Raw genomic sequence first — 27,747 nt, 5'->3', positions numbered from 1 at the left:
AAAACCTTAAAACAGATGCTCCGGAAGGCGATAGACAAAGATGGGAAGAACTGGGATTACTTGTTACCCTATTTGCTGTTTGCCATTAGGGAAGTTCCCCAATCTTCCACAGGATTCTCGCCTTTCGAGCTATTATATGCCCGTCGTCCCCGTGGACTGTTGGACGTCGCAAAAGAAACCTGGGAAGGTCAAGTCACTCCCTTTAAAACGGTGAAAGACCATGTAACGCAAATGCAGGACCGTATTGCCGCTGTCATGCCCCTTGTTAGGGAACATATGTTACAGGCCCAGGGAGCCCAGAGGCAAAGTTATGATAGAGGCGCCAAGGTCCGTACGTTTGCACCCGGGGATAGGGTGTTGATCCTAATCCCTACGGTGGATAGTAAATTTCTGGCAAAATGGCAGGGCCCCTTTGAGGTCATGGAACGAGTTGGAGAAGTGAACTATAAAGTGCACCAGCCTGGTAAGAGAAAACCAGAGCAGATTTATCATGTGAATCTGATAAAACCCTGGAAAGACCGCGCTGCCCTAACAGCGGATCTGCCCTGTCCGGTTTGCTCACCTACCATACCGGAGGTGCAGATTGCCGAGACTCTCTCTGAACGACAAAAATATGTGGTTAAGCAGTTTTTGTTACTGAACCAACAGTTTTTCTCGGAAAAACCTGGCCAGACTAGGCTAGTGAAACATGAGATTGTCACAGAGCCTGGTGTCACAGTTCATGTGAAGCCATACCGGATTCCGGAAGCACGCCGTGAAGCCGTCTCCCGGGAGGTGAAGGCAATGTTAGACTTAGGAGTCATTGAAGAGTCGCACAGCGCCTGGTCCAGTCCAATCGTGTTGATACCTAAGCCGGATGGCTCTATACGGTTTTGCAATGACTTTCGGAAACTGAATGCGGTTTCTAAATTTGATGCCTACCCTATGCCCCGGGTCGATGAGTTGATCGATCGGCTGGGTAAAGCCCGATATATTACGACCCTGGATCTAACAAAGGGGTACTGGCAGATCCCTCTGGCCGAGGCGGCCAGAGAAAAGACGGCATTTGCTACACCGGAAGGGCTGTTCCAGTATATCCACATGCCGTTTGGACTTCACGGAGCCCCAGCAACGTTCCAGAGATTGATGGATCGAGTCTTGAGGCCCCACAGGCAGTATGCTTCTGCCTACCTAGACGACATCATAATTTACAGCGTGGACTGGGAAGCTCACCTCCGGAAGGTACAGGCGGTGATTGATGACCTGAGAGACGCAGGCTTAACGGCGAATCCCAAGAAATGTCACATCGGCCTTGAAGAAGCCCGATACTTGGGCTACGTAATTGGTAGAGGAGTGGTTAAACCCCAGATCGACAAAATACAGGCAATTCAGGGCTGGCCGCAACCAGTGAACAAGAAACAAGTTCAAGCTTTCCTGGGCATTGCCGGCTATTATCGCCGGTTCATACCCAACTTTGCGGCCATGGCTACCCCCTTGACGGATCTTACCAAAGGAAGGGATTCCGTCATGGTAAAATGGACCTCAGCGGCTGAAGAGGCCTTCCACAGTCTGAAACGGGCTTTGTGCTCTCAGCCCGTACTAGTGACTCCTGATTTCAGCAGCGAGTTTGTGGTACAAACTGATGCTTCTGATACTGGTGTCGGAGCTGTACTTTCCCAGGTCAGGGACAGAGTCGAACACCCGGTCCTCTACCTCAGTCGGAAACTGAATGTGCATGAACAGAGGTATGCCGTGGTTGAAAAAGAGTGCCTAGCCATCAAATGGGCTCTCGACTCCCTCAAATATTACCTGGCAGGTAGGAAGTTTAGGCTGGTCACGGACCATGCCCCTCTCAAATGGATGCACCTCCACAAGGACCATAATAGTCGGGTAACCCGGTGGTTCCTTGCCCTGCAGGCTTACTCGTTCACGGTGGAGCACCGCCCCGGGGTACAGATGGGGAATGCTGATGCCCTGTCCCGCGTGCACTGTTTCAGGAGTGTCTTTGCTCGACCGGAGTGGTCTGAGCAGGGGGGGAGGATATGTAAGAGTCATGTCGGCCTGGTAGTCGGGGGCAGGTATATCTCGCCCAGGTATTTGTCCTATGTGAATTAGACCGCTCAGTATCTCCAGGGTTCTAATGGGTTAATATCTGCAGGAATAAAAGATGACCAGCTGGGGGTTGTGGGCGTCAGCCTGGGGCACACAGAATGCCTGTCTGTGTGAGACAAATGTGAGTAAGAGCCGTGCTCATGACCTGTGTTATGTTTGCTGGGTGGGAGTAGCCCCCCCAGTTGTTAGATAGGAACGTGTTTGTTTAGTAAGTGCCGGACAGGCTAGGATTTATTTTTATGCTTTGTTTTGTTGATATTGCTTTCACTTTAAATAAACCTGACCAGGGGTCAGCATACTCCGTATCCAGCTGTACGCCTCAGATTCAATGCACAAACCACATGACCTTTGACCCCAGCAAAGGCGATCCCGGAGTGTTTTGTCACAAGAGGTAAAGGAAAACTAAATCTGCGCTTCCTAAATCATTAAGTTGTGTGAAGACGGCCCCGTTATTCATCGGTGCACCGCCGGACTCTACAGGAGCAGCTGCGCCATCACCGGACATTTCTGCTGTGATGTGAACAGTGGATAAAGCTTCACTTCACTGGAGATGACAATGGTCATCATCATGACACGACGGTCATCATCACATACCTGTGGAAACATCTCCCGGAATCTCCTCATTCCCGTCACTCACACACGGCTGATCCCACCTCATCATCGCTTCTTCTTCTGTCTTATCCTTCACTTTATTCTTAGTCAGATCTTCCTCCTGATTTATCAGATGTAACAATCAGCAAAATACAAGAAACCAAAATCTGTGGCGTCTATAACCTCGATCAGAAATGTCCCCCCATACACAGATCCGGTACAGGGCTCAGCGAAGTCTACCTCATTATCCTCTGGAACATCGTGATTCTCCTCTGGACAATCCAGGGGACAGAGAGGACGGGGACATCTCTCTGGTGTATTTCTCCTCCTGGATCCATCTGTAAAAAAACAGTGATGGAATAGATTGTGTCATGTGATAAGGTGATGGGACTAGCAGTAGGTGACCACAGAACACATGACAGTCTCCCCTCCTCACCCTCCTGATCGGCCCATATTGCGATCGCCTCTTGTGCTCCATGTATAATTGCAACCTTAATATCAATCAGATCTTCACCCTAAAAATAAAAATGTAAGATGAGCTCAGGTCCCATCACTTCATGGTCAGATGTTGTGGAGGCTTCAGTGTCATCTACCTGGTGATCCTCCAGGATGTTGTGATTCTCCTCTAGACAGTCCTGGGGATACAGAGGACGGGGACATCTCTCTGGTGGATTTCTCCTCCTAGATCCATCTGTGGAGACCTAGATATTGAATATATGACCTGTCGTGTATCTGTCTTTACAGCTGTGAAAAAGTGGTTGCCCCGTCTCCGTTATTCTTTTGCATGTTTGTCACACTTAAATGTTTCAGCTCACTGTTGTGAAATTGGATTTTGGGCTCCCCCGGTGGCCACTGGTGGAGTTGAACTGGTGTGCATCGTCCTCTCTGTTCACCTGTTTCCATCGGGATGTGGGAGTCGCTGTTTGGCCTTGCTCCTCTGTCACTTCCATGCCGGTCAACATTGTAATCAGAAGCCTTTCTGTGCATGTTCCTGCTGCTAGACAACTCCCAGCTAAGTTGGACTTTAGTCCTTGTTTGTTTTTGCATTTTGTTCCAGTTTACAGCTGTAGTTTCGTTTCTGTGTCTGGAAAGCTCTTGTGATCTGAAATTGCCACTCTGATGTTATGAGTTAATACTAGAGTCTTAAAGTAATTTCAGGATGGTGTTTTGATAGTGTTTTTTAGCTGACCATGAAAGTGTCCTTTCTGTCTTCCTGCTATTTAGTAAGCGGACCTCAATTTTGCTAAACCTATTTTCATACTACGTTTGTCATTTCATCTAAAATCACCGCCAATATTTGTGGGGGCCTCTGTCTGCCTTTTGGGGAATTTTCTCTAGAGGTGAGCCAGGACTATATTTTCCTCTGCCAGGATTAGTTAGTCCTCCGGCCGGCGCTGGGCGTCTAGGGATAAAACGCAGGCTACGCTACCCGGCTACTGTTAGTTGTGCGGCAGGTTTAGTTCATGGTCAGTTTAGTTTCCATCCTTCCAAGAGCTAGTTCTATGTTTGCTGGGCTATGTTCTCTTGCCATTGAGAACCATAACAGTTTGACCGGCCAAAAAGGGTTAAATTAATTGACAGAGAAAGGAGAGATAAGAGAAGTCTGCTGAAGATTTTTTTTTTTTTTTTTTTTTTCCTTCAGTTCTGAGTGTGCTTGTAATTGAATATCTTGCAAGTCTGCCTATGTTGCAGCCTTTCTCTCTCTCTCTCCTTCTAATCCTGGAATGGCTCTGTGTTCACCTGTGTAAAATGGATATTCAGAGTTTAGCTGCAGGTTTGAATAATCTTACCACGAAAGTTCAAAATTTACAAGATTTTGTTGTTCATGTTCCTATATCTGAACCTAGAATTCCTTGGCCTGAATTTTTCTCGGGGAATAGATCTTGCTTTCAAAATTTCAAAAATAATTGCAAGTTGTTTTTGTCCCTGAAATCTCGCTCTGCTGGAGATCCTGCTCAGCAGGTCAGGATTGTGATTTCCTTGCTCCGGGGCGACCCTCAGGATTGGGCTTTTGCATTGGCTCCAGGGGATCCTGCGTTGCTCAATGTGGATGCGTTTTTTCTGGCCTTAGGGTTGCTTTATGAGGAACCTCAGTTAGAACTTCAGGCGGAAAAGGCCTTGTTGTCCCTATCTCAGGGGCAAGACGAAGCTGAAATATACTGCCAGAAATTCCGTAAATGGGCTGTGCTTACTCAGTGGAATGAGTGCGCCCTGGCGGCGAATTTCAGAGAGGGTCTCTCTGATGCCATTAAGGATGTTATGGTGGGGTTCCCTGTGCCTGCGGGTCTGAATGAGTCCATGACAATGGCTATCCAGATCGATAGGCGTCTGCGGGAGCGCAAACCTGTGCACCATTTGGCGGTGTCTACTGAGAAGACGCCAGAGAATATGCAATGTGATAGAATTCTGTCCAGAAGTGAACGGCAGAATTTTAGACGAAAAAATGGGTTGTGCTTCTATTGCGGTGATTCAACTCATGTTATATCAGCATGCTCTAAGCGTACTAAGAAGCTTGATAAGTCTGTTTCAATTGGCACTTTACAGTCTAAGTTTATTCTATCTGTGACCCTGATTTGTTCTTTATCATCTATTACCGCGGATGCCTATGTCGACTCTGGCGCCGCTTTGAGTCTTATGGATTGGTCCTTTGCCAAACGCTGTGGGTATGATTTGGAGCCTCTTGAAACTCCTATACCCCTGAAGGGGATTGACTCCACCCCATTGGCTAGCAATAAACCACAATACTGGACACAAGTAACTATGCGGATTAATCCGGATCACCAGGAGATTATTCGCTTTCTTGTGCTGTATAACCTACATGATGTGTTGGTGCTTGGATTGCCATGGCTGCAATCTCATAACTTAGTCCTTGACTGGAAAGCTATGTCTGTGTTAAGCTGGGGATGTAAGGGGACGCATGGGGACGTACCTGTGGTTTCCATTTCATCATCTATTCCCTCTGAGATTCCTGAATTCTTGACTGAATATCGTGACGTTTTTGAAGAACCTAAGCTTGGTTCATTACCTCCGCACCGGGAGTGCGATTGTGCCATAGATTTGATTCCGGGTAGTAAATACCCTAAGGGTCGTTTATTTAATCTGTCTGTGCCTGAACATGCTGCTATGCGAGAATATATAAAGGAGTCCTTGGAAAAGGGACATATTCGTCCTTCGTCATCTCCCTTAGGAGCCGGTTTTTTCTTTGTGGCTAAGAAAGATGGCTCTTTGAGGCCGTGCATTGATTATCGGCTTTTGAATAAGATCACGGTTAAATATCAATATCCGTTGCCACTGCTGACTGATTTGTTTGCTCGCATAAAGGGGGCCAAGTGGTTCTCTAAGATAGATCTCCGTGGGGCGTATAATTTGGTGCGAATTAAGCAGGGGGATGAGTGGAAAACCGCATTTAATACGCCCGAGGGCCACTTTGAGTATTTGGTGATGCCTTTTGGTCTTTCAAATGCCCCTTCAGTCTTTCAGTCCTTTATGCATGACATTTTCCGTGATTATTTGGATAAATTTATGATTGTGTATCTGGATGATATTTTGATTTTTTCGGATGACTGGGACTCTCATGTCCAGCAGGTCAGGAGGGTTTTTCAGGTTTTGCGGTCTAATTCTTTGTGTGTGAAGGGTTCTAAGTGCGTTTTTGGGGTTCAAAAGATTTCCTTTTTGGGATATATTTTTTCCCCCTCTTCCATCGAGATGGATCCTGTCAAGGTTCAGGCTATTTGTGATTGGACGCAACCCTCTTCTCTTAAGAGTCTTCAGAAATTTTTGGGCTTTGCTAACTTTTATCGTCGATTTATTGCTGGTTTTTCTGATGTTGTTAGACCATTGACTGATTTGACTAAGAAGGGTGCTGATGTTGCTGATTGGTCCCCTGCTGCTGTGGAGGCCTTTCGGGAGCTTAAGCGCCGCTTTTCTTCCGCCCCTGTGCTGCGTCAGCCTGATGTTGCTCTTCCTTTTCAGGTTGAGGTCGACGCTTCTGAAATCGGAGCTGGGGCGGTTTTGTCGCAGAGAAGTTCCGATTGCTCCGTGATGAGACCTTGTGCTTTTTTCTCACGTAAATTTTCGCCCGCCGAGCGGAATTATGATGTTGGGAATCGTGAGCTTTTGGCCATGAAGTGGGCTTTTGAGGAGTGGCGTCATTGGCTTGAGGGGGCTAGACATCAGGTGGTGGTATTGACTGACCACAAAAATCTAATTTATCTTGAGTCCGCCAGACGCCTGAATCCTAGACAGGCGCGCTGGTCGTTGTTTTTCTCTCGGTTTAATTTTGTGGTGTCCTACCTGCCGGGTTCTAAGAATGTTAAGGCGGATGCCCTTTCTAGGAGTTTTGAGCCTGACTCCCCTGGTAATTCTGAACCTACAGGTATCCTTAAGGATGGAGTGATATTGTCTGCCGTTTCTCCAGACCTGCGGCGGGCCTTGCAGGAGTTTCAGGCGGATAGACCTGATCGTTGCCCACCTGGTAGACTGTTTGTTCCTGATGATTGGACCAGTAAAGTCATTTCTGAGGTTCATTCTTCTGCGTTGGCAGGTCATCCTGGAATCTTTGGTACCAGGGATTTGGTGGCAAGGTCCTTCTGGTGGCCTTCCCTGTCTCGAGATGTGCGAGGCTTCGTGCAGTCTTGTGACGTTTGTGCTCGGGCCAAGCCTTGTTGTTCTCGGGCTAGTGGATTGTTGTTGCCCTTGCCTATCCCGAAGAGGCCCTGGACGCACATCTCGATGGATTTTATTTCGGATCTTCCTGTTTCTCAGAAGATGTCTGTCATCTGGGTGGTGTGTGATCGTTTCTCTAAGATGGTCCATTTGGTTCCCCTGCCTAAGTTGCCTTCTTCTTCCGAGTTGGTTCCTCTGTTTTTTCAAAATGTGGTCCGTTTGCATGGTATTCCGGAGAATATCGTTTCTGACAGAGGTACCCAATTCGTGTCTAGATTTTGGCGAGCATTCTGTGCTAGGATGGGCATAGATTTGTCTTTCTCGTCTGCTTTCCATCCTCAGACTAATGGCCAGACCGAGCGGACGAATCAGACCTTGGAGACATATTTGAGGTGTTTTGTGTCTGCAGATCAGGATGATTGGGTTGCTTTTTTGCCTTTAGCGGAGTTTGCCCTCAATAATCGGGCCAGCTCTGCCACCTTGGTGTCTCCCTTTTTCTGTAATTCGGGGTTTCATCCTCGATTTTCTTCTGGTCAGGTGGAATCTTCGGATTGTCCTGGAGTGGATGCTGTGGTGGAGAGGTTGCATCAGATTTGGGGGCAGGTAGTGGACAATTTGAAGTTGTCCCAGGAGAAGACTCAGCTTTTTGCCAACCGCCGGCGTCGGGTTGGTCCTCGGCTTTGTGTTGGGGACTTGGTGTGGTTGTCTTCTCGTTTTGTCCCTATGAGGGTTTCTTCTCCCAAGTTTAAGCCTCGGTTCATCGGCCCGTACAAGATATTGGAGATTCTTAACCCTGTGTCCTTCCGTTTGGACCTCCCTGCATCTTTTTCTATTCATAATGTTTTTCATCGGTCATTATTGCGCAGGTATGAGGTACCGGTTGTGCCTTCCATTGAGCCTCCTGCTCCGGTGTTGGTTGAGGGCGAGTTGGAGTACGTTGTGGAAAAAATCTTGGACTCCCGTGTTTCCAGACGGAAACTCCAGTATCTGGTCAAATGGAAGGGATACGGTCAGGAGGATAATTCTTGGGTGACTGCCTCTGATGTTCATGCCTCCGATTTGGTCCGTGCCTTTCATAGGGCTCATCCTGATCGCCCTGGTGGTTCTGGTGAGGGTTCGGTGCCCCCTCCTTGAGGGGGGGGTACTGTTGTGAAATTGGATTTTGGGCTCCCCCGGTGGCCACTGGTGGAGTTGAACTGGTGTGCATCGTCCTCTCTGTTCACCTGTTTCCATCGGGATGTGGGAGTCGCTGTTTGGCCTTGCTCCTCTGTCACTTCCATGCCGGTCAACATTGTAATCAGAAGCCTTTCTGTGCATGTTCCTGCTGCTAGACAACTCCCAGCTAAGTTGGACTTTAGTCCTTGTTTGTTTTTGCATTTTGTTCCAGTTTACAGCTGTAGTTTCGTTTCTGTGTCTGGAAAGCTCTTGTGATCTGAAATTGCCACTCTGATGTTATGAGTTAATACTAGAGTCTTAAAGTAATTTCAGGATGGTGTTTTGATAGTGTTTTTTAGCTGACCATGAAAGTGTCCTTTCTGTCTTCCTGCTATTTAGTAAGCGGACCTCAATTTTGCTAAACCTATTTTCATACTACGTTTGTCATTTCATCTAAAATCACCACCAATATTTGTGGGGGCCTCTGTCTGCCTTTTGGGGAATTTTCTCTAGAGGTGAGCCAGGACTATATTTTCCTCTGCCAGGATTAGTTAGTCCTCCGGCCGGCGCTGGGCGTCTAGGGATAAAACGCAGGCTACGCTACCCAGCTACTGTTAGTTGTGCGGCAGGTTTAGTTCATGGTCAGTTTAGTTTCCATCCTTCCAAGAGCTAGTTCTATGTTTGCTGGGCTATGTTCTCTTGCCATTGAGAACCATAACAGCTCACCAAACAAGTGTAAATATTGCACAAAGATAACACAAGTAACCACAAAATGCAGTTTATAAATTAAGGTCTTTATTATTAAAGGAAAAAGAAATACAAACCTACAGGGCCCTGTGTGAAAAAGTGATTGTCCCCTAAAGCTAATAACTGGTTGGGCCGCCCTTAGCAGCAACAACTGCAATCAAGTGTTTAAAGATAACTGGCAGTGAGACTTTTCCAATGCTCTGGAGGAATTTTGGCCACTCATCTTTACAAAACTGTTGTAATTCAGCCACAATGGATGGTTTCCGAGCAAGAACCGCCTTTTAAAAAGGTCATGCCACAGCATCTCAATCGGATTAAGGCCACCCCAACGTCTTAATTTTGTTCTTCTAAAGCCACTCAGAGGTGGACTTGCTGGTGTATTTTGGATCATTGTCCTGCTGCATAACCAAAGTGGCCTTCAGCTTGAGATCACAAACAGATGGCCGGTCATTACCCTTCAGGATTTTTTGGAAGGCAGCAGAATTCAACATTCTATTTACCACAAGTCTTCCAGGTCCTGAAGCAGCAAAACAGCCCCAGAATATATCAGTACCACCACCATATTTTACTATTGGTATGATGTTCCTTTTCTGAAATAGTGTGTTACTTCTACGCCAGGTGTAATGGGACATACATCTTCCAAAAAGTTTAACTTTTGTCTCGTCAGTCCACATAATAGTCTCCCAAAATTAATGGAGCTCATCAACATGTTTTCTGGCAAAACGGAGATGAGCCTTTATGTTCCGATTGCTCAGCAGTGATTTTCGTCTTGGAACTCTGCCATGCAGCCCATTTTTGCCCAGTCTGTTTCTCATGGTGGAGTCATGAATACTGACCTTAACTGATGCAAGTGAGGCCTGCAGTTCTTTGGATGGTGTTGTGTTTTATTTTGTGACCTCTTGGATGAATCGTTGCTGTGCTCTTTGGGTAATGTTGGTCGGCTGGCCACTCCTGGGAAGGTTCACCACTATTTCATGTTTTCGCCATTTGTGAATAACTGCTCACTGTAGTTCGCTGGAGTTCCAAAGCTTTAGAAATGGCTTAGAACCTTTTCCAGACTGACAGATCTCAATTACTTTGTTTCTCGTTTGTTCATGAATTTCTTTGCATCATGGCATTTTGTTTAGCTGTTGAGGATCTTTTGGTCTACTTCATTGTCAGACGGGTCCTACTTAAGTGATTTCTTGATTGAGAACAGGTGTGGCAGTAATGATGACTAGGTGTGTGTAAAGAAATTGAACTTGGCTTTGAAAAGATGTGATAATCCACAGTTAATTTATGTTTTAAGGTGGGGCAATCACTTTTTCACACAGGACTCTGTAGGTTTTGATTTATTTTTCCCTTAATAATAAAGACCTTAATTTAAAAATTGCATTTTGTGGTTACTTGTGTTAGCTTTGCCTAATATTTAAAATTTGTTTGTTGATCTGAAACATTTAAGTGTAACAAACACGCAAATAATAGGAAATTAGGATGGGGGCAACCACTTTTTCATACCACTGTATATGAGAAACGTCTCTTAAAACCGGTAATTCTATGTCTAAGGCTATGTGCACACGTTCAGGAATTTTTGCGTTTTTATAGCGAAAAAACACGATAAAACCAGGAAAAAAAATGCATACATTAAGCACCTTATTATTAGAATGCATTCTGCATTTTTTGTGCACATGCTGCGGTTTTTTTTCCGCGGCGGAATCGCATTCCGGAAAAAAAACGCAGCATGTTCATTTTTTTGTGTGGAATCGCGGGGATTCTGCACACATAGGAATGCATTGATCAGCTTACTTTCTGCATGTGGCTATGCCCACCATGCGGGATGTAAGCGGATCATGTGCGGTTGGTACCCAGGGTGGAGGAGAGGAGACTCTCCTCCAGGCCCTGGGAACCATATAATTGTTAAAAAGAAAGAACTAAAATAAAAAATCATGATATTCTCACCTTCCGGAGTCCCAGTAGTCTTCCCGCTCCTTGCGATGCTCGTGTTCCCCAGGATGCTTTGCGGCAATGACCTGTGATGACGTGCGGTCTCGAGAGACCGCTACGTTATCTGGGGTCATTGCCGCTAGGCATTACTGGGAACGCGAGCATCGCGAGGAGCGGGAAGACTACTGGGACTCCGGAAGGTGAGAATATCACGATTTTTTTTTTTATTATTTTTAACATTGGATCTTTTTACTATTGATGCTGCATAGACATAATAATATTGGATATTGGCTTTGAAAGCACGTCTTCCAGAAGGTGTTAAGTACAAAACTGATCTTCTATATTTTTATTAGATTGCTCTGCCGTATCTTTGTAGTATTCAGTCAACATCTTACTGTTTTTTGTGCATATGTTGAATGTTTTGTGTATCAGTACCATTCGATGTTAAAATATAACTTTTTTCCATTTTTTCTCCAAAAATGTGCGTTTGTTCAGCTCAGCTATGCTAATTTGCCTAAACAGGTTTTTAGTTAATCCTATTCTCATGATATTGTGATCTTATGTATATGAAGGACTAATTTCCCTCCGGTCGATATGGGGTTAATTGGGGAGGTAGTCCTTTTCAATTAATTACATGTGCTGTTGTGATAGATATAAGGAACTGTTCACTCCATGTTTGTATGCCTTTGAAGGACTGTATTACCGGGTCCGAAATGCATCAGGCCTATGGGGGGTCCCCATGATGTTGTTTTATATCGCTGAAGATGATTAAATAAAGAAAGAAATAATTTTTTACTGAAAAAGGATTCCTGTGCCGGAAGTCTTCTATTTCTACTTGCACACATGTGGTAGTCAGCCACTGATCTCCAGGCACGGACGGTCTCAGGTACATTTTGGTAAACAAAGTTTTCTCGTCCCTTTTGCTATATGGCTCTGCAAAAGCTCAGCCCTGTGTGAGTGTAACACAGAGTCCAGCAGAGCGAACTCCTGGCACCCCACAGCGGTGCAGTAGCCCACGACAACTGGTTTTCGAGGTGGACTGGTGTGTTTATCAGCGGCAAACCAGAGGATATGGTTCCCTGCTGCGATCCGGAGGAGATCATGTACTGTGTAGTGCCGTGAGTAGTACATTAAAGGGACTTTTGTGTTTGAACTTTGCTGGGTCACTGCCACATCGCGGCATAAGTGTGCTACCGCTGCACTACAGTGCCCGAAAAAGGTACCAATAAAAAAGTCAACTCGCCCCCCCCCCAAAAAAAAAGCTATCACATGACTATTGGCAAAAATGCTGAAAAAATTAGTGTGACTAAAGCTTCAACTCAATCCACACAAAAAAGCAACTCCCCACTCAGGTCCGTCATATGTTAACGTAAGTATAGGGGGCTTCCAGGTTACTGGTAACACAAAGGCTCTGGAAAAGTGCCATGGTTCCTCGCGCCCCAAGAGAAACCCAGTGAATTCTGCAGTCCCAAATTTAAAGTGCCACCATTCCCTTTGAGCCCCAGTGTGCCTAAAAAACATTTAGAGTCCACATGTTTGCCGCTTAATTTACGGGTGCATGTCTCCAGAAGCACAAGCTGGGCAAAATGTATGGGCACTGCAATATAACTGACACTACAGTAGCCTATTTGCAATTTTCACTCAGCAACAACCACAACGGATTGCTTCTGGAAAACACACATGTAGTCAAAATCGTCACTATACCTGCAATTTCCAAAATGTGGTCACTTGAGGGGAGATTCTGCTCTTCCGGCACTTAGGGTACAGTCTCACAGTGGCACTTTGGTCGCTACGACGGCACGATCCGTGGCGTTCCAGGGATATACTTACGATCTCGCTGTGTCTGACACGCTACTGCGATCAGGGACCCCGCTGAGAATCGTACGTCGTAGCAGATCGTTTGAAACTTTCTTTCGTCGTCAAGTGTCCCGCTGTGGCGGCATGATCGCATCGTGTAACAAAGGTGTGCACGATATACATGCCCGTACGACTGTCCCGTACGACTTCTACATCGCAAATACGTCATGAAATTATCGCTCCAGCGCCGTGCATTGCGAAGTGTGACCGCAGTCTACGACGCTGGAGTGATAATGGAGCGACGCTGGAGCGTCACGGATCGTGCCGTCGTAGCGACCAAAGTGCTACTGTGAGACTGTACCCTTAGAGGCTCTGTGTATGGATCCCACAATCTATTCAACAATTTGTTCTCCAAGAATCAAATAGTGCTCCTCCCTCTTCAATAGGGGGGCTATTGAAGCCAGAGTCTGTGTGGCTAAGTACTGTACAGCCACATATGAGGTATTGCCACGTTCTGCAGAAATGTATGACAAATTTTAGTGCCATTTTTACCCATCTCCCTTGTAAAAATGTAAAATCTGGGGCCAAAACAATGTTTTTACGGTAAAAAGTAATTATTTTTTCTTCACTCCTCAATTATACAATATTCTGTGTCACTTTTGTGTTATCACCATGATCACTGCGCCCGTAGACGAATTCATTGAGAGGTGTAGTTTGTAAAATATTTCACTTATGGGGTTTCCGCTCTTCTAGCACCTCAGGGGCTCTTCCAGTGGGTCATGGCCCTGCAGACCATGACAGTAAAATATGCACTACAATTTGTCGTTCCTTCCCTTCTGAGCTTTCCACTGTGTCTCAAAAGAGTTACGCTCGTGGTTGTGGAACCACTGTAACTTGGACCAGGGAGAGACTGGAGGGGTGTGACAAAGTGAATAGCTGGGTCTTCACTAGATCACTAGAGCACCTGATGGTCGGTTTAGACTTGGGCCCAGATTCAGGACAGATCCCGATACCATGACAGCTGACCCAAGTCAGGGATGCTGTTCGGAGAGAGGGTGCCAAGCAGAACAGGACAGCCAAGATGGGTTCAGACTGGGCGGCTTCTGGATAGCAAACAGGATGGCCACTGGGATGGATTCAGACTGTACAGGTCAGGGTAGTGGTATAGGTTCGGACTAGGTGGAACAGAACTAGGAGGGACAGAATTAAACAGCAGGTTCAACAGGAATGACAGGATCAGGAACACAGATAGAATCAGGTACTGACTGACTGGATGGACAGGATCAGGGAGCTGGAGTACAGCGACCTTACAACTCGACGGACGGGAATACACTGATCAACTAAGTTGCTAATGCACCTCCCAACAGGAAACCTGCCTGGCGTGCACAAGGCCTATGACATGGGAGATGGAACAGAGGATGAGGCAGGAAAAGCTGGGTGGTAAATCAGCATCCCTGTCGGAGGTTGAGGAGAGGAGGTATGCAGAGATACCGGTGTTACAGTTCCCTTCTACCCCTTTCATCTTAAGTGGGGTATTAATATTCCCCTTGGGTTCCCACAATCTCTCTTTAGGAATCCTGGTTTGGGCACAGGAAGGACAGGCAGAGAGATACTGCCGAATACTTTTTCTTATTGTAGGCCACCAAGAATGACGAAAAATCAGTCTTCTTTTTTTAGCATGGCCAGCCAACTTAGAAGAGAGTGACCAAAACAGAACTTCCTTTTTATCAGAATCCGACACAAAAGTCTTCCCGGGAGGAATCTGAGACAAGTTCACTGGAACCACAGTCACCATTCTGGAAGGTTCACTGATATGCAGGAGTTCCTCCTTTTGGTTGATAGGACAATCGTATGGCCCATAAGCGAGAGGCAAACAGAGCAGGTTAGACAGAGTCACAGGTGACCGAGAAGGACGTGTATGGACAACCCTCTCCTTGCAAGAATAGTACCAATGAAATACTACACTGGATCTCCAGTCTAGAACAGGTTCAAGAAGACGACACTGGTTAGGTAGTACTCGAACACGATCTTCTCAGGATGCAGAATTCCGGCCCAAAGCTCCATCGGCTCAGTGATAAAATTAACGACTACGGGTAGAGCTTCTCCACCGACAGATGACACTGTCAAAGGACTCTCAAGGCCCAGAGCAGGAATCTGGTACTGATCCAACATGGCTAACTATGAAATTTCAGGCAGAACCAGAATCTAGGTGGGCTGTGTCAGTGAAAGGATAGCTTCCATTTGACACCAGAGTCAATGGTAGAAAGGAATTACTTTTCCCCAGGGTAACCTCTCCAACAGACCCTAGGCTAGCAAGATTTCCCGACTTCACAGGTCAAGAGCGGATGTGTTCCATGCTACCACAATAGTAGCACAACCCCTCGGTATGACAATATTCCTGTCGCTGCTCGGCCAGGTTTATGTAGTCGACCTGCATAGGTTCAGGAAGAACAGCTGGCACATACAGCTATGGAAAAAGTGGAGGAACAAAGTCAGACAAGGTGGCTGTCTACAATGCACTGCCTCCCTGGAGTGTTCCTGGAACCTGTGGTGGATACAGATAGCCAGGGAATTTAAGACTTCTAGAGTAGTAGGGATTTCTCACTCAGCCAGTTCGTCTTTAAAGCTGTCAGACAATCCCACCCAGAAATTGGCTACCAGTGCCTCGTTGTTGAAGCAGAGTTCGGAAGACAGGGTGAGGAACCACACTGCAAATTGACCCACATTCAGACTAGCCTGTTGCATACTAAGAAGAGAGGATGCGTCAGAGGTAACATGGCCCGGCTCATCAAAGACCTTGCGAAACCCCACCAGGAAGGCCTGCAGATCTGAGATGAAAGGGTTTCCTCTCTCCCACAAGGGGTTTAGTGACACCAGGGCCTCTCATCCAAGATGTCATATCGGGAACGCCACTTTTACCTGATTGGAAGAAAACTGGCGAGCTAGCAGTTCAAAATGCAAAGAGCACTGGTTAATGAACCCTCGGAATTGCTTAGGATCCCTGTAAAACCATATTGGATAAGACAGATGGGGTCCAGGTCCTGCAGCATGACTTGCGGACTGAATGGTCTCTGCCGAGGTTGCCGCTGCTTGGTCAGGGACGGATGTGGCCGCTGATGTCAGAACGTCCAGGCGGGTGCTCACCATCGGCATAAATGACATGATCTTGTCTTGCTGGTCTCACTGATGGGTCATCTTTTGGAACAGCTCCAGGATTGGATGAGTATGAGACTCAGCGGGTACCATGGCCTTAGCAAACTGATATGCTTGTGGTTGTGAAACCACTGTGCCACGGACTGGGTAGAGCCTGGAGGGGCGCCACTAAGTGAGCACCTGGGTCTTCACTAGAGCCCCTGATGGCGAGGTTAGACATGGGCTCAGATGAACGTCAGGTGTTACTCCAGGACAGATCTTGCTACCATGGCAGCTGATACACAGATCATGGATACTGGCTTGGAGAGAGTGTGTCAAGCAGAACAGGATGGCCACTGTGATGGGTTAAGATTGTGCGGCTTCTGGATACCAGACAGGATGGCCACTGGGATGGAGTCAGACTGTACAGGTCAGGGTAGCATTGGGAGTATAGGTGTGGAATAGGTGAATCAGGACTAGGCGGGACGGAATCAGAAGCAGGTTCAACAGGACAGGCAGGTTCAGGAACACAGATATGAGCCTGTACTGCCAGGGCGGACAGGATCAGGAGTACAGGGATCATACAACAAGACAGATGTGAATACACTGATCAACTAAGTTGCCAAGGAAGGAACCTCCCAACAGGTGGAGGTACCTTAAGTACTAAGTGCCTCCTAGCCTTTTGAAAATTGAATGGCTGGGGAGAAGGAAAATTTTAGTGGAAAAAAATAGTAATTTTTCATTGACCAAGTCCAATGTTATACCATTCTGTGAACCGTCTGAGGATTAAAAATGCTTAGTACACCCCTAGATGAATTTGAGGTATTGTTCCCAAAATTGGGTGGCTTGTGGGGGGGTTTCTCTAGTTTTGTCTGTCAGAAACTTTTCAAATGTGACATTGGCATCCGCAATCCATTACAGCCAAAATTGCGCTTCAGAATTCAATTGGTGCTCCTTTCCTTCCGAGCCTCGCCGTGTTATCAAACACTAATTTTACACCAAATTTTGGGTATTGGTGCACTAAGGAGAAATCGCACAATAAATTTTGAGGTCCACGATCTTCTGTTACCCTTATGAAAATGAAACGTTCGGGGGCTAATGCAACATTTGTGGGAAAAATGTGATTTTATATTTTCACAGCTCAACGTTATAAAATTCTGTGAAGCATCTGCAGGTTGAAGGTGCTCATCATAACTCTAGATAAAATCTTTGAGGGGTGTAGTTTCCAAAATAGGGGTTTTCCACTGTTTAAAAGCACATCAAGGGTTCTGCAAACGCAACATGATGGCTGCTATTTATTCCAACCACTTTTAAAAGTGGAATGGAGCTCCTCCTTCCCTTTCAAGCTCTGCCATGCACCCAAACAGTAGTTTTTCCCCACATATGGAGTATCAGCATACTCAGAAGAAATTGCACCACAAATTTTATGGCCAAACTCCTCCTGCTACCCTTTTGAAAATGCAAAATTTGGTGCTAAAGCAATATTTTTGTGTGAAAAAGATAAATGTTCAATTTTTCCTTCTACAGTGCTTCAATTCCTGTTAAGCACCTAAAGAATTAATAATCTTCTTGAATGTGGCTTTGAGCACTTAGAGTAGTGTAGTTTTTAAAAAATGGTGTAACTTTTGGGTATTTTCTGTCAAATAGGCCCCTCAAAGTCACTTCAAATGAGACGTGGCCACTAAAAAAAATGGTTTTCTAAATTTTGTTAGAAAAATGAAAAAAAATTGGTGATAGAAATGTTTAAATAACAGTGCTGATGTAAAGTAGACATGTGGTAAATCTTATTTCGCATTTTGTGTGACAATTGCTTGGTTTAAGGGCATAAAACTTAAAAGTTTTAAAATAATGAAATATTCATTTTTTTTTAGTGAAATTTATAATATTTTCATAAGTAAACGGAAAAAAAAAAATTTCGACAAATTTACCAATATCATGAAGTACAATAACTCAAAAAACAATGTCAGAATCACTGGGATAAGTGGAAGCATTCCAGAGTTATAACTTCATAAAGTTACGCTGGTCAGAATCGTTAAATTGTACAACTGGACTCAAAAAGAGGGTATGAAAGTTGCAATGGTTGGAAGTTCTAAAGGACAGAAATGTCTAAGAAGGATGGGAGATTTTGTTAAACCAAATTCTCACTGCACAATCAGCAACAATCCCAAAAAGAGGGAAGAATTGGAAGCATTTAAAAAGACCAGGATGGATGAACACTAACAAATGTGTCACACCAACCTGGCAGTAGAAGATCACTGCGTATTGTGAGTCGCAGATCTTCCATTTAGCCTTTGTTTTTGGATCCCAAAATACATTAATTTGATTTGGTTTCCTTTGCTGCTCAAGAGGTTAATAACCCTTGCTATACTGGTCAGAAACATGCAGCTCCATTGCAGCTGCTTGTGATCTGGTTGTTAGCTCTTCCTATAGAACCAGGCCAGACCCTCCGTCTTGCGTCCTAGCTCCTTGCAGACACTGTGCTGTACTGGAGATAGTGTTGCTACTGAAGATTGTTGTGTGCTGTTTTTGGGAGTACGCTTTCCACATTGTCAGATTCCCATTTGGTTGGTAGATTCCTAACCTTCCCTTTGTACCTCTATATTTTTGGTGAGTGTTTGTATACTTGTTGCTTTCTTTTACCCCTGTCTATCCTACATATTGATACAGTACATATATGTCCCAGGTCTCATGGGAGAGGGGACAGCACAGGGAGTAACAGGAGCATAGTAAGGTAGGAGACTCAGGCCTCTCTACTATCAAGAGTATCCCAGTTCCAGGGATAGTTGAAGGTCCTCCTTCCTTACCAAAGACCATCACTCTCCATAAGGAGAAATGATACTCCTTAGACTCCAGTCCAGAGCCTCTCACCTATCCAAATCAGTTGTCATGCTTCGCACTGACGAGGGCCGACAGCCCGAAACACCGTGTCTGCGAATTGAGATACTGATTTGGCTTTTATCCTAAGTCATATTGCACGACTCGTTAAAGGGTTGATTGTGACTTGTAGGATCGCTACCTTCAACAGGTGGCGCTATAGAGTTTAAGTCCTCTTTTTTCTCAGAAGAGGCAATTTGTATATACCGTATTTTCCGGCGTATAAGACGACTTTTTAACCCCTAAAAATTGTCCCAAAAGTCGGGGGTCGTCTTATACGCCGGGTACGGGTGCACAGAGCGATCCTGGATGGTTCCCAGGGTCTGAAGGAAGGAGAGGAGACTCTCCTTCAGGCCCTGGGATCCATATTCATGTAAAAAATAAAGAATAAAAATAAAAAATATGGATATACTCACCCCTCCGACGGACCCTGGACCTCAGCGGTGCAAGCGTCTGCCTCAATTCCTAAGAATGCAGTGAGTGAACACGACCTTCGATGACGTCGCAGTCACATGAGCGGTCACGTGAGCGGTCGCGTGACCGCGATGTCATCGCAGGTCCTTCACTCACTGCATTCTTAGGAACGGAGGCAGACGCTTGCACCGCTGAGGTCCAGGGTCCGTCTGATGGGTGAGTATATCCATATTTTTTATTTTTATTCTTTATTTTTTACATGAATATGGATCCCAGGGCCTGAAGGAGAGTCTCCTCTCCTCCAGACCCTGGGAACCACACGCCGTATAAGATGACTGGGCGTATAAGATGACCCCCGTCTTATACGGCGGGTATATCCCAAATTCCATATTTTATATGGAAAAGTTGGGGGTCGTCTTATAAGCCCAGTCGTCTTAGGCTGGTTTCACACTTGCGTTTTGATCTGCAGCGTTTTTAAAAAAATACGCAGGTGGTGAAAAACGCATGTAAACGCGTGCAAACGCTGCATTTTTTAGACGCATGCGTTTTTGCATGCAGTAAACAAAACGCGGCGTTGACGCGTTTACATGCGTTTTTTCCTGCGTTAGCGTTTTTGAAACGCATGCTGAGAAATGTGTGACAGCTGCCAATCATCAAAATCAACTAGAAAACCCACTATAAATAGAATTAGCTAGGGTTAGGGTTAGGATCCCTAGGGTTAGGGTCCCTAGGGTTAGGGTTAGGGTTTGGATCCCTAGGGTTTGGGTTAGGGGTAGCTTTTTATTAGAAGAATGTCCTGGTCACCAGGTCACTGATTAGCCACCCCCCACCATCAAGGTGATAAAGGGATTCAAACCCTAACCCTAGGGATCCAAACCCTAACCCTACCCCTAACCCTAGGGATCCATAGGGATTGGCTATTATGTTGACCTGGAGACCAGGACATTCTTCTAATAAAAAGCTTTGTTCAATGTGGACACCCCAAGATATACGGTATTGCTATAGAGTACTAAAAATATAAAGTCGGAGAGTATTCACTGTCATATTGTTAGGGTTAGGGGTAGGGTTAAGGTTAGGGGTAGGGTTAGGATCCCTTTATCACCTTGATGGTGGGGGGTGGCTTATCATGGTGTATTCTTGTTTTTTTCTATAAAAACGCATGCGTTTAAAACGCAAGCAAACGCATGTACGCAAAAACGCATGCGTTTCCATAGACATCAATGTATTTTTTGATGCAAATCAAACGCAAACGAACGCATGCGTTTTCTTGCGTCAAAAACGCCTCTGAAAATTACAACATGTTGCATTTCTGCGACTGAACGCATGCAGCAAAAAAACACATGCGTTCAAAAAACGCGGCTAAACGCGTACAAAAAACGCATGCGTTTTTAATGTTAAAGATAGGGAAAAAAATGCATGCGGTTTTTTTGGTACAAACGCTGCAGATCAAAACGCAAGCGTGAAACCAGCCTTATACACCAGAAAATACGGTATTATATATATATATATATATATATATATATATATATATATATATATATATATATATATGTACACACACAGTACAGACCAAAAGTTTGGACACACCTCCTCATTTAAAGATTTTCCTGTATTTACATGACTATGAAATTGTACATTCGCACTGAAGGCATCAAAACTGTGAATTAACACATGTGGAATTATATACTTAACAAAAAAGTAGCGCTTGATGGTTTTTGCCACTGCACTTGGGGACACTTTCAAAGTTTTCCTAATTTTTCGGACGGACTGACCTTCATTTCTTAAAGTAATGATGGCCACTCGTTTTTCTTTACTTAGAATTTGTATTATGGCAAAAAAAAGCAGCTAACAGTCTATTCAGTAGGACTATCAGCTGTGTATCCACCAGACTTCTGCACAACACAGCTGATAGTCCCCAACCCCATTTATAGGGCAAGAAATCCCACTTATTAAACCTGACAGGGCACACCTGTGAAGTGAAAACCATTCCCGGTGACTACCTCTTGAAGCTCATCAAGGGAATGCCAAGAGTGTGCAAAGCAATCATCAAACCAAAAGGTGGCTACTTGGAAGAACCTAGAATATAAGACATAATTTCAGTTTTTCACTTTTTTGTTTGTGTTAATTCACAGTTTTGATGCCTTCAGTGTGAATGTACAATTTTTATAGTCCTGAAAATACAGAAAAATGTTTAAATGTGAAGGTGTGTCCAAACTTTTGGCCTGTACTATATATATATATATATATAGAGACTCAAAAAAGAGGCAGCACTCCATACTCAAGGTGAAACATGTGGCAGGTTTAATCGACCCACATAGCCGGGCGACGTTTCAGCTCAAACTGAGCCTTTATCAAGCAGTGAGTAACCATACCTGTAGCTTATTTATATGTGCTTCAACAAGTGTTACAATAAAACCATTATGCTATACATTTCATAATTAATAGAAGGATTTACACATTACTCATCCAGTATAAGTGTGAAGTGCCTATATAAAGTGCTTTGTGCTTATGTGCAATGAAATTCAATATATCTGTTATTCATCAGGCAGTCCAGCTTACCAATACGCTATCTATATCTTAATTTGCTCCTTATTGCTAGTTGATTCAATATAAATACTGTAACTTGTATACACTCACCTACGGCCGTTTAAGAGCTCATGGAGGACGCTATAATAGGAAGTCGGCGTTCCCTACTTCACTCTGCGCATGTCTGGGTTACATCATCAAGACAGGAGGTCTCATAGCCCAATCACATGCTCTGTGTGGCAATTTGCACACGGCGCATGCGCAGTAGCGTCTACGGACGCCATATTAGTAGTGGCTATATATCTATTAGCAGCGCTGTTTCTATGTACCTGCGCATTCATGACTATCAATTAATTAATGCAAGGGGGTGCTACATGTGTCCATTTACACTGCGTGTGTACACCAGCGCTAGGAAAAGCCACAATAGTAATAGCTTTATATCTCATATATATTACTATTCCACAATTACTCAATGACAGGCTTCTAAATAAACAGCTTATACCACCATGGACTCTGCTTTAAGGCCACACTTAACAGACATCAAATCTTTTATATCTAAAACTAATAGATCAGACCAGTCACTCTAATTAAATATATATATATATTCTATCGTTTTTTATTTACTTTTATTTGAACAGCATTGATAAATAAAGAAATAAGGTATAAAGAAGGTGTTATAATATACCTTGGTAGCACGGGTAACCACATATTTCATACAGCTCCCATGCACCAATGGAGTCAATCTGCCCCTCTATTGTCCCTCCGGACCAAAGTGTTGCAGCCTTGACCTCCATATAATATACATACACCAAAATTATATAGTATGTTTATTGTTTATAAAACCAGGGAGGTGGTAAAGAACAAAGTTCTATATATACTCTGGTCATATAGATGTCTATATATTTAGACCTCCATTATAGACCCATGGCACCTAACGCCCCAAAAGAAAGATATTCCCATTAAACACAGCAATCACTTATTTTATATTTGTTATTTTATTAATGCAATTAGGTGACTCATCCAATCAGTATTTCAAAATTTCAAATATCATATCTATCACAGTGTAGCCGTAAACAGTGTCCACTGGTGATACAAAAAAGATAAACAAGCATATATGAGACATATAAGGGTTGAAAATTCGTCCTCCATGTGCCTCTCTCCCAGCCGTTGTGATTAGTACTCTGGACTACCATCTGAGGAGCAGAAAGTGCATAATAATTACATTAAAATTTAAATGTTAAAAACAACAGGGTATCCATTACACTCCTAAAGAATAAGTTTTGCATATTCCCCTAAAACACCGTATGTATATTATAATCAACATTCAAACCCTTGGGTTTAAGTGTTTTGAGCTCATAAATCCACTTGAGCTCTTTCTTTTTTAAAATTTGTTCTCTGTTTCCTCCCCTCCTCTGCATTGGGACCGTATCAATTATCCTAAATTTCAAATCCTTCTCATGGTGGTTAGTTTCTACAAAATGTTTAGGTACCGGGAGATCTTTTCTTTTCTTCCGAATCGTATACCTGTGCTGGTTCATCCGAACCTTAAATGCACATGTTGTCTCCCCTATGTACCATAAATTACACGGACACGATAGGAGATATATTACATGGTCTGTGTCACATGTCAAAAATTCCTTTATTTGATAAACTTTACCTGTTTCCGGATGTTCAAATGTGGATCCCTTTATCATGTGCGAGCAATTAACACAGGATAAACAGGGAAAGCACCCCCTTCTTTTTTTGCCTGTCAAGGTCAATTGTTGGTTACCCATTAATGATCCAGTGTCGGATCTAATCAGATAGTCTCCAATGTTTTTACTCCTTTTATAAGAGTAAAGCGGTGGCTTAGTAAATTCACTAATTCCAGGATGACACCTACCCAACATACCCCAGTGTTTTGAAATAATTTTAGTCACCTCTCTACTTTCTTCTACATATGTGCTGACAAAGGGGACCCGGTTACTAATTTTTTTCTTCTTGTTCGTAGCTTTCAAGATCAAAGCCTTCCTTTCTTTTCTCTTTACTTCTGCTTTAGCTGAAACTAATACTCTTTTTGGGTACCCTCTCTCTCTAAATTTTTTTATTAATAGTTCTAATGCTTCATCCACATCTTCCTCCCTTTTTACAATTCGGCGTACCCTTAAGAGTTGGCTTAGCGGTATAGATTCAATCATTTTACGGGGATGTTGACTATCATACGCTAGCAAGTTATTCTTATCCGTTTTTTTGACAAAGAGTTTGGTAATCAACTCCCTGTTCTCCTGAAGAATCATTACATCAAGGAATTGTATTTCCTTAGTTGATGACACTAATGTGAATTTAATGGTTTCATCTAACGTATTTAGATATTGATAAAAATCATTAAGCATCTCACTCGTACCTGTCCATAGGAGGAAGACATCATCTATGTATCTCCACCACGCCTTAACATATTGGAAGTGGTGGGACACATAGATGAGGTCCTCCTCCATGACCTCCATAGTCAAATTTGCATATGAAGGGGCCATATTGGCCCCCATAGCCGTACCTCTTTTTTGTGTATAAAAAACGTCCCCAAAAAGGAAAAAGTTTTTTGTCAAGATTATTTCCAACAATCTCAGTGCAAAATTACTACCCTCTTGTGTATGGCCAGCCAGCTCTAATTTCTTTTTGATTGCACTCAATCCTCTCTTGTGGTCAATAGACGTGTAAAGAGAAACTACGTCAAATGACGCCATAATCACCTCTTCACTAAGTTTTATCTCTTCCAATTTTATAAGAAAGTCGGTAGTGTCCCTAATGTATGATTTACCCTGTTTCACAATAGGGTTTAAAATTTTTTCCAAGAATATACCCATATTATTGAATATTGACCCCACGCCTGCAATAATGGGACGTCCTGGTGGGTTGTCCAACCTTTTATGTATTTTAGGGGTCACATAAATCGTTGGTGTTCTAGGGGTTTCAACCTTTAAGTACTCATATAGCTGTTGATCTATTATATGCATACCCAATGCTTCTTTTAAACATAGATATAGAGATAGAGATCTCTTTGCTTATACCAAATTTAGGATCTCCATCCATCTTTAGGTACACCTCCCCATCAGCCAATTGTCTGTTTATCTCCGCCATATACATAGCCTTGTCCATGACGACGACAGCACCCCCCTTATCTGCGGGTTTAATGATGATGTCGCCGTCATGGACCAGCTCCTGCAATGCCAAGTACTCATCTTTCAAAATATTGGGGTGTCTATATGTCTCCACACTGTTATTTCTCAACTCTTCAACCTCCTTCATAACCACTTGCTCAAATGCATTAATGGCTGCTGAATTAACAATTGGTACAAAATTACTTTTGTTTCTCAGTTCTAAATTTACCATATCGAATTCACTTATTCTGTTTTTAGTGATAATCTCCTTTTGATAAAACCATTCCTTCAGTCTTATTGTTCTAAAAAAACGTGCTAGGTCCATTTGGAGTTCAAACCAGTCCATGTGTGAACACGGACTGAATGATAGCCCTTTACTCAGTACAGATACCTGATTTGCAGTTAGTTCTTTACTTGAAATATTCACTACGAGTTCTGTTCCCGTTTCCTGAGGTTTGGTGGTCTCTGTGTTGGCTGTTGCGCTTTGTTTCTCTCTGTTTTCTTTTTGTTTCCTATGGTGACGTTTTCCTCCTCTCCTTTTGCGTCCTCCATTCCACCTGCGTTCTCTATAGGGAATATATAGATATATAGCCACTACTAATATGGCGTCCGTAGACGCTACTGCGCATGCGCCGTGTGCAAATTGCCACACAGAGCATGTGATTGGGCTATGAGACCTCCTGTCTTGATGATGTAACCCAGACATGCGCAGAGTGAAGTAGGGAACGCCGACTTCCTATTATAGCGTCCTCCATGAGCTCTTAAACGGCCGTAGGTGAGTGTATACAAGTTACAGTATTTATATTGAATCAACTAGCAATAAGGAGCAAATTAAGATATAGATAGCGTATTGGTAAGCTGGACTGCCTGATGAATAACAGATATATTGAATTTCATTGCACATAAGCACAAAGCACTTTATATAGGCACTTCACACTTATACTGGATGAGTAATGTGTAAATCCTTCTATTAATTATGAAATGTATAGCATAATGGTTTTATTGTAACACTTGTTGAAGCACATATAAATAAGCTACAGGTATGGTTACTCACTGCTTGATAAAGGCTCAGTTTGAGCTGAAACGTCGCCCGGCTATGTGGGTCGATTAAACCTGCCACATGTTTCACCTTGAGTATGGAGTGCTGCCTCTTTTTTGAGTCTCTGTGAATTTGCAGTAATCGTTGGACTGATTACCTGGGGCTTTGCACCCGAAGATAAGTACCTATGTTGTGCTGTTCCTTTTTTCTTATTATATATATATATATATATATATATATATATATATATATATATATATATATATATATATATATATATATATATATACATTTATTGTGTCACTGGCAATAATGTAACATCTGTCTTGAAAGCTGCAGGTTCTCACCCAGGTGTTAGTATGTATTTTGCTGAGACAAGTAGACTTCTGCCTAAAATCTCACCAGGGGGCTCCTGCTAGAAGCCAAGAAGAAAGGTAACATTTGACACCTCCTAGCTCTTGGAAGAGAGATTCAATTACGGCCCGATAGTATCTCTGTGAGAACTCTTAGGGTACTGTCACACAGTACCATTTTGATCGCTACGACGGCACGATCCGTGACGTCGCAGCGATCGTATGATTATCGCTCCAGCGTCGTAGACTGCTGTCACACGTTGCAATCACGGCGCTGGAGCGATGCCGAAGTCCCCGGTAACCAGGGTAAACATCGGGTAACTAAGCGCAGGGCCGCGCTTAGTAACCCGATGTTTACCGTGGTTACCAGCGTAAAAGTAAAAAAAACCAAACAGTACATACTTACATTCCGGTGTCTGTCCCCGGCGTTCTGCTTCTCTCCACTGTGTAAGCGCCATAGCCGGCAAGCACAGCGGTGACGTCAGACGTCACCGCTGTGCTCGCTTTCCGGCTGGCAGGCGCTCACACTGCAGAGAAGCTGAGACGCCGGGGACAGACACCGGAATGTGAGTATGTACTGTTTGTTTTTTTTTTACTTTTACGCTGGTAACCACGGTAAACATCGGGTTACTAAGCGCGGCCCTGCGCTTAGTTACCCGATGTTTACCCTGGTTACAAGCGAACACATCGCTGGATCGCTGTCACACACAACGATCCAGCGATGTCAGCGGGTGATCAAGCGACGAAAGAAAGTTCCACACGATCTGCTACGACGTACGATTCTCAGCAGGATCCCTGATCGCTGCTGCGTGTCAGACACTGCGATATCGTAACGATATCGCTAGAACGTCACGAATCGTACCGTCGTAGCGATCAAAATGGTACTGTGTGACAGTACCCTTACCCAAAGGATCTCAAGAGAAAATAATATATTCATTGGAGGCGTGGCCGTGGTCCAATAAAAAAACAAGCAATTATGATATTAACCTGAGGGGCTGTGTAACAGCGTGTCCCTCCCCCGACCTGTGTCCCTGGACTGCCATATAATCAGGCATGAGTCAAAAACCAGTGGGGGAGCCCTCCCCCATGGAAGGGTGGATCCCAGGACACCGAACAATAGACTCATGTGTTGGCTGATTCAATTGTGAGGTGACTTGGGAAGGGCTGGGATCTTATGCTGAGGCGAGATCCTGGTGCCAGAGTGTGGAGGATAAAAAGCTGCCACGTTGGACTGTGTTGTGTCCCTCATCTGCTGGAGCCATTGAATTCACTAAAGGACTATTTCTATTTCCCTGGCGTCGGATTG

At 44.2% G+C, this 27,747-nt stretch overlaps 1 protein-coding gene across 1 annotated transcript in view; it reads right to left on the bottom strand.

Moving 5' to 3' along the window:
• Positions 1-27,747, bottom strand: part of LOC143793565 (uncharacterized) — a 66,066-nt gene that overhangs the window by 19,071 nt on the left and 19,248 nt on the right. The window contains exons 5-8 of the mRNA XM_077280638.1: positions 3,276-3,373; positions 3,119-3,197; positions 2,923-3,020; positions 2,686-2,803 (exon numbers count right to left, since the gene is read on the bottom strand). Of these exons, the coding sequence (XP_077136753.1) occupies positions 2,686-2,803; positions 2,923-3,020; positions 3,119-3,197; positions 3,276-3,373 (393 nt within the window). The remainder of the gene's footprint in view (positions 1-2,685; positions 2,804-2,922; positions 3,021-3,118; positions 3,198-3,275; positions 3,374-27,747) is intronic.

This window comes from Ranitomeya variabilis, chromosome 1, assembly GCF_051348905.1.
Source record: "Ranitomeya variabilis isolate aRanVar5 chromosome 1, aRanVar5.hap1, whole genome shotgun sequence".
Taxonomy (NCBI): Eukaryota; Metazoa; Chordata; class Amphibia; order Anura; family Dendrobatidae; genus Ranitomeya; species Ranitomeya variabilis.
This window is presented reverse-complemented; position numbering and strand designations above follow the sequence as displayed.